This window comes from Epinephelus moara, chromosome 7 (assembly GCF_006386435.1).
Source record: "Epinephelus moara isolate mb chromosome 7, YSFRI_EMoa_1.0, whole genome shotgun sequence".
Taxonomy (NCBI): Eukaryota; Metazoa; Chordata; class Actinopteri; order Perciformes; family Serranidae; genus Epinephelus; species Epinephelus moara.
The window spans coordinates 354,480-361,411 of record NC_065512.1 but is presented as its reverse complement, the minus strand read 5'-3'; the positions used below and the strand labels follow the sequence as shown (position 1 = coordinate 361,411).

The 6,932-nt window shown below is 46.0% G+C and overlaps 1 protein-coding gene across 2 annotated transcripts in view; it reads right to left on the bottom strand.

The window, feature by feature from the left end:
* The window catches only part of LOC126393283 (TBC1 domain family member 8), a 33,252-nt gene that overhangs the window by 3,328 nt on the left and 22,992 nt on the right, over positions 1–6,932 (bottom strand). For both annotated transcript variants that reach the window (XM_050049336.1, XM_050049337.1), the window contains exons 11-16: positions 6,601–6,718; positions 2,435–2,720; positions 2,171–2,315; positions 1,961–2,059; positions 1,439–1,507; positions 1,083–1,353 (exon numbers count right to left, since the gene is read on the bottom strand). In XM_050049336.1, the coding sequence (XP_049905293.1) occupies positions 1,083–1,353; positions 1,439–1,507; positions 1,961–2,059; positions 2,171–2,315; positions 2,435–2,720; positions 6,601–6,718 (988 nt within the window). The remainder of the gene's footprint in view (positions 1–1,082; positions 1,354–1,438; positions 1,508–1,960; positions 2,060–2,170; positions 2,316–2,434; positions 2,721–6,600; positions 6,719–6,932) is intronic.

Sequence of the window (6,932 nt, the reverse complement as noted above, 5' to 3'; positions counted from 1 at the left end):
CATCCATCCATCCATCCACCCATCCATCCACCCATCCATCCACCCATCCATCCATCCACCCATCCATCCATCCATCCATCCATCCATCCATCCATCCATCCACCCATCCATTCACCCATCTATCCACCCATCCATCATCCATCCATCCATCCATCCATCCATCATCCATCCATCCATCCACCCATCCATCATCCATCCACCCATCCATCCGCCTGGACTCTGTTCTTCCACCTTCTTGTGTCTAAGTGACTGGTTGCAATGTCACACCATCAATTTACATCCACTCAGAGTGTTTTCATCACTGACAGGCTCAGATTGTTACTGTAAGTGTTTGATGACATGATGAAAGGATCCCTACAGAGATAGAGCTTTATGTTAATGAGTGAAATCTTTCAGTTTAATCAGAAACAGTCCTGACATCACCGTCACCACACCCACCAGAGTCCATTTAAGTAAACAGTCATTTTAACATCATTAAACTCACGTCATTCACAGTTGACAGATAAAACCCACAGAAGCTGACATGGTTCATCTTTCCACTGTTCAACAATCTCCAGCTCTGGTTTGGTTTAAATTAACCCTTAATTCACCAGTTAGATGTGCCAACATGCTGCCTCTGTACACACTAACATGACTGGTTATTTAAATGGAGTCTGGTGGGTTTGGTGACGGTGATTTCAGGACTGTTTCTCTGTAGGGATCCTTTCCATAATGTTGTCAGACACTTAGAATACCAATCTGAGCCTGTCAGTGACAAAACACTTTGACTGGACGCACACTGGCGGTGCACAGTTGTCCTGTGTGTTAACATTACAGCCAGTGTTGCAGCTGCTGATGCAGCGCTCTCGTTCAATACTGGACCTGTTTCACAAGCGGTTGTTCCCATCAGCCCCTGAGATACAGACCCTGTGAAGGTCGGGTCCAGGTTCAAATCTACAGACGTTACTCTTTAATAAACCTGTAAGTGTTTTTGAAACGTATAGATGAACTCGTGTGTTCAGGAGCAGACTCGGTCCGTCTCCTCTGGAGCTTCTGTTTGAGAGACATCAGTCTCAGTCTCCGTCCTCCCTCCGTTTACTCACCCAGCCAGCCGGCGAACTCTCTGAAGGTGACCAGGTTGTGGCGTTCCTGGTCCAGCAGGGTGAAGGTGCGGTTGGCCAGCGTGTCAGAGTGCTGGTTGGAGCCGCCGGGCCACGGCGCCAGCAGCCCGTACAGGCTCTTAAACTGGGGCCGGTCCAGCCGGTACTGCCGCTCAATGTAGGAGTGACCGGAGTCACCGTGACGCCACGCTGCAGCCTCCGCCGCTGCCGCAGAGCTGCTGTCGCCCCAGTACAGACTGATGAAGTGCTCCGTCTGGACATGTGAGGAAGAGGAGGAGAGGATGAAGAAGCTGACACAGCTGATGGTTTAAATGATAAAGTGGAGGAGAAGAAGAAACCTTGAAGAGGTCGTAGACGTCGGCCAGGTCCTCTGGAGAGATGGAGACATCTGGAGTCACCAGCCTCAGCTGCAGACACACACAGAGGAAGGAGACGCAGGGAGGAGACACAGGGAGGAGACACAGGAGGAGACACAGGGAGGAGACACAGGAGGGCAGGAGGAGACACAGGGAGGAGATGCAGGGAGGAGACGCAGGGAGGAGACGCAGGAGGAGACGCAGGGAGGAGACGCAGGGAGGAGACACAGGGAGGAGACACAGGAGGAGACACAGGGAGGAGACGCAGGAGGAGACACAGGGAGGAGATGCAGGGAGGAGATGCAGGGAGGAGACACAGGAGGAGACACAGGGAGGAGACACAGGGAGGAGACGCAGGAGGAGACACAGGGAGGAGACAGAGGGAGGAGACACAGGGAGGAGACGCAGGGAGGAGACACAGGGAGGAGACACAGGTCTGACATGACACTCAGCTCTCACAGTCGCCTTCCATTGTATGTCAAAGTGTATGTTCTGGGTGCTCACAGCGTTTTCTTTGGCCGTGTCCTCGTGAGCCTGCAGCACCTGGATTCTGTGTCGACAGCGAAGCCTCTCGATCTGTCTCACCGTCAGGTCTCCGAATTTCTGACGGCAGGAAACACAGATGGCACAGAGCTCGTGGAACCTGATGAATTACACTATTCTGACTACATGAAACATACGCTGTGCACTGACAGCTGTGTGAGCGCGTCTCACCTCGTACGACTCGTTGATGAGGTCGGTGATGTTCGTGTGTCGCACGGTGAAAACATCGGCGTCACTGCTGCTGCTGGTTTCCTCTGCAGCCGGCGGGGACGACGGAGGACTGGATGACTCTTCACTTCCTACCTGCTCCAGAAAACTGCAGAGCACAAGGTTCACATCTTCAGACTAGTCTCATCAAAAATATCCATGTGTCAGCAGCACATACTGATTCTGAGTATCACACAAAGTGAAGTAATTATACGTAAATGTACTTACCTGGTGAGGATCATGAGCGCCTGTCCGTCGTCCGTACTTGCAGACAGCTGAACAGCGTTGGCCTCCAGCACCGCCAAACCCAGCTGGAAGATGGCTTTGATTCCATGGAAGAAGAAACAGTCGACCACGCAGACGGCGCTGTGGAAGGGCAGGACGCTGAGGAAGAGGGTGAGGAACCACGAGAGGGAGACGGAGGAGAGGGTGGAGAGGTCTGGAACGTGTTCGGCCAGCTCGGGGAGACGCTCCCTGATCAGCTCCTCAAACACCGACTGGTCCACCTGAGCTCCTGCAGGAGGAAGGACGGAGGAGGAGGAGGAAGGATGGAGGAGGAGGAGGAGGAGGAGGAGGAAGGATGGAGGAGGAGGAGGAGGAGGAGGAGGATTGGGCCTTTATGTTAGTCCTTGTTAACATTTGTCCAAAAAGGAACGAACATCATAAAGAACAAAAACCAACAAGGCTTCAGAATCAAACAGACTGAACACGTGTGAGCTGAAGCTTTCAGGACCAGTCTGAAGGATTCTAGCAGCATCTAGTCGAGAAGATTAAAACCAGCTGAATCTGCAGGTCGGATTCCTTCAGTGTTCATGAAGGTTTTTACTGGAGCCAAATTATCCACAGAAGACTCAGATGTCTCATTTATAAACACTGTACGCACAGAGCGAGGCTGACAGAGGCGTACACCACTTCACACGCTAAAGTTGTGATGTCTAACAACAGACCTGATGGAGAAACTCCAACTCATGACCCATGCTGACCAACATTTTGGAGACGGGATAATTGGCGACGCAGACGGTGAGGTGGAGCCTGACTGTTTTATAAACAAGACTGATTCAAACCTGGTTATAAACTCCATGAGGCAGTTTCACGTTACAAACCAGTGTCAATCCAACACACACATGTCACTGTCACATCTGTAACAGCTGCTAATGTACGCTCACTACACTCCCAGAAACAAACACAGCAGCTGATTTAAACCAGGAAACACTCTAAATGAAGACGTTTAAAAAACATTTTAAGTATCTGTTTTCTGCAGCTGCTCGTCACAGAGCGGCTGCAGACTCTGGCCAACACAAAGATGCAAATGTCCCTATCTAGAGTCAGTGTTTGATGTGTCCGCTTGTACAGGTCACCTAGTTCTTCTTTCCACAAGGCATTTAGTGATGGGACAAAATCATAATTTTTCATGTTCCGCTGGTGAATGTTATCAGATGCCATTTATATGTACACAGGTATGGTATGGACTGAAATATTATTATCATGGTGATGCCAAAGTTGATATAAGGGGAAGTGACGCATGAAAAAAGGAGGACAATGAGCAGTCGGCGTTTGGAGGTGCGTGAGGAGTTTTCCTGTCACTAAGGATCAAACCGAATTCAGTGGATTATTTTTTGTTCCTTGTGGGATCACTTCCAAGACACAACTTTTGTGCCAAGCGGGACGAGTGGTGAGATTGCGTGGTTCTTTGTCTAATTTTGTGAACTGCGGCGCTTCATTACTCACCAACGAACTTCCCTTTAATATATACATTTTTCTTTTTTCCTGGCTTCTGGGACTTTGAGTGACTGGGGGATTATTCAGGTTATTTTTGTGAAGGTTGTGAAGGTTGTGAATTGTGGATATCGAGGAAAAAGTGTTTGTTAACCTCTGAATTGTTTGTTGAACCGGCGACCACGCTGTTATTGTTTGGGGTTATTTCTGTCCAGACGCAGACATGATTTAATTTATTGCCCTAAAGATTGATTATTAATTCAACTATATGTGACTCATTCGTTAATCGAACGGCTCACTCTGAGGGAACACGAATATGATTCTTATTTTCAGGTCAATATACACTTAAGAAAAATTATTTTTCACACACACACACACACACACACACACACACATATATATATATATATGTGTGTGTGTGTGTGTGAAAAATTATTTTTCACACACACACACACACACACACACACACACATACATATATATATATATATGTATATATGAAGAGTTTAAAACAAAAATCAATATATATGTCAATGATCAGCTCCTCAAACACCGACTAGTCCACCTGAGCGTGGTTTTGCTTATCAGTTAATTTTTGTTTTAAACTCTTTTTAAATGTCTCTTTAAGCGGCCCTACTCCGAGCTCCCTCCTGTATCTCAAACTCTTACACGCTGGAGCTTTGAGCTGCTTTACACACTGAGATAAAACAACGTTCATGCAACTTGAACATTTTAATATGATCTATATACAGTCTCATCCAAAAACTGTGTCAGACCCAAACAGTCATATTGTTGTTATAAACATATTCTGTCATCACAGACGAGGTTACACAGTCAAAGGATGCATTTATTATTTTTCTGTGTCTGTCTGATGGTCGAGGAAATTATCAAAACAACTGCAGCCTTTAAATCTGTGCCTCACATACAGATTCTCAGAACACAATCAGAGGACGAACACATAGACGTGGATATTAAAGGAAGAGGAAATTGTTCCAAAGCACCTGACAAGTCAGAAATAAACTGTCTGACAAACACAGGAAATGAGTCCAACAATAAGGCTTCAGCAGCTCAGAGGAAATAACCACCAGCACCACACGCCGCCGTGACCAACTTTGAAGAGGAGCAGCGACTGTCAGCTTCTGAACGGCAGGAAATACAGCAAATAAATTAAGGTCATTGTTTGTGACCTCTGACCTATGACCTTGCTGTTAAAGTGACTAAATAAAGGTCGTTGTTTGTGACCTCTGACCTATGACCTTGTGGTTACAGTGACTAAATAAAGGTCGTTGTTTGTGACCTATGACCTTGCTGTTAAAGTGACTAAATAAAGGTCGTTGTTTGTGACCTCTGACCTATGACCTTGTGGTTACAGTGACTAAATAAAGGTCGTTGTTTGTGACCTCTGACCTATGACCCTGCTGTTACAGTGACTAAATAAAGGTTGATGTTTGTGACCTCTGACCTATGACCCTGCTGTTAAAGTGACTAAATGAAGGTTGATGTTTGTGACCTATGACCCTGTGGTTACAATGACTAAATAACGGTCGTTGTTTGTGACCTATGACCTTGTGGTTACAGTGACTAAATAAAGGTCGTTGTTTGTGACCTCTGACCTTTGACCCTGCTGGTAAAGTGACTAAATAAAGGTTGATGTTTGTGACCTCTGACCTATGACCCTGCAGTTACAATGACTAAATAAAGGTCGTTGTTTGTGACCTCTGACCTTGCTGTTAAAGTGACTAAATAAAGGTCGTTGTTTGTGACCTCTGACCTATGACCTTGTGGTTACAGTGACTAAATAAAGGTTGATGTTTGTGACCTCTGACCTATGACCCTGCTGTTAAAGTGACTAAATAACGGTCGTTGTTTGTGACCTATGACCTTGTGGTTACAGTGACTAAATAAAGGTCGTTGTTTGTGACCTCTGACCTTTGACCCTGCTGGTAAAGTGACTAAATAAAGGTTGATGTTTGTGACCTCTGACCTATGACGCTGCAGTTACAGTGACTAAATAAAGGTCATTGTTTGTGACCTCTGACCAATGACCCTGCTGTTAAAGTGACTAAATAAAGGTCGTTGTTTGTGACCTATGACCTATCACCCTGTGGTTACAGTGACTAAATAACGGTCGTTGTTTGTGACCTATGACCCTGCTGTTGAAGTAACTAAATAAAGGTCGTTGTTTGTGACCTCTGACCTTTCACCCTGCTGTTGAAGTGACTAAATAAAGGTTGATGTTTGTGACCTCTGACCTATGACCTTGCTGTTAAAGTGACTAAATAAAGGTTGATGTTTGTGACCTATGACCCTGTGGTTACAGTGACTAAATAAAGGTTGATGTTTGTGACCTCTGACCTATGACCCTGCTGTTAAAGTGACTAAATAAAGGTTGATGTTTGTGACCTCTGTCCTATGACCCTGTGGTTACAGTGACTAAATAAAGGTCGTTGTTTGTGACCTCTGACCTTTGACCCTGCTGGTAAAGTGACTAAATAAAGGTTGATGTTTGTGACCTCTGACTTATGACCCTGTGGTTACAGTGACTAAATAACGGTCGTTGTTTGTGACCTATGACCCTGTGGTTACAGTGACTAAATAAAGGTCGTTGGTTGTGACCTCTGACCTATGACCCTGTGGTTACAGTGACTAAATAAAGGTCGTCGTTTGTGACCTCTCACCTATGACCCTGCGGTTGAAGTAGTCAGGTAACATCCTCTCACAAACAGCCACCAGCAGCCAGAAAGCTTCTTCTTCTTTAGCGTAGAGCAGCAGCACCGACGCCAGGATGTTCATCGACTGGACAGAAGAACAGGAAACAGTCAGACGCTGTTTAACAACAGCTGAGAATAAATTACCTCCAGATATTCCAGATGATCAGTCACAGTTAATCCAGGTTGGTACTGATAAATGATGCACAGCAGGGTCATCACACAGTCTTTCACAGTGTTCATTAAAACAGATATAAACTGCAAAAAAAGAAAATACCCGTGCACAGCTGAAGTCAAGGTGC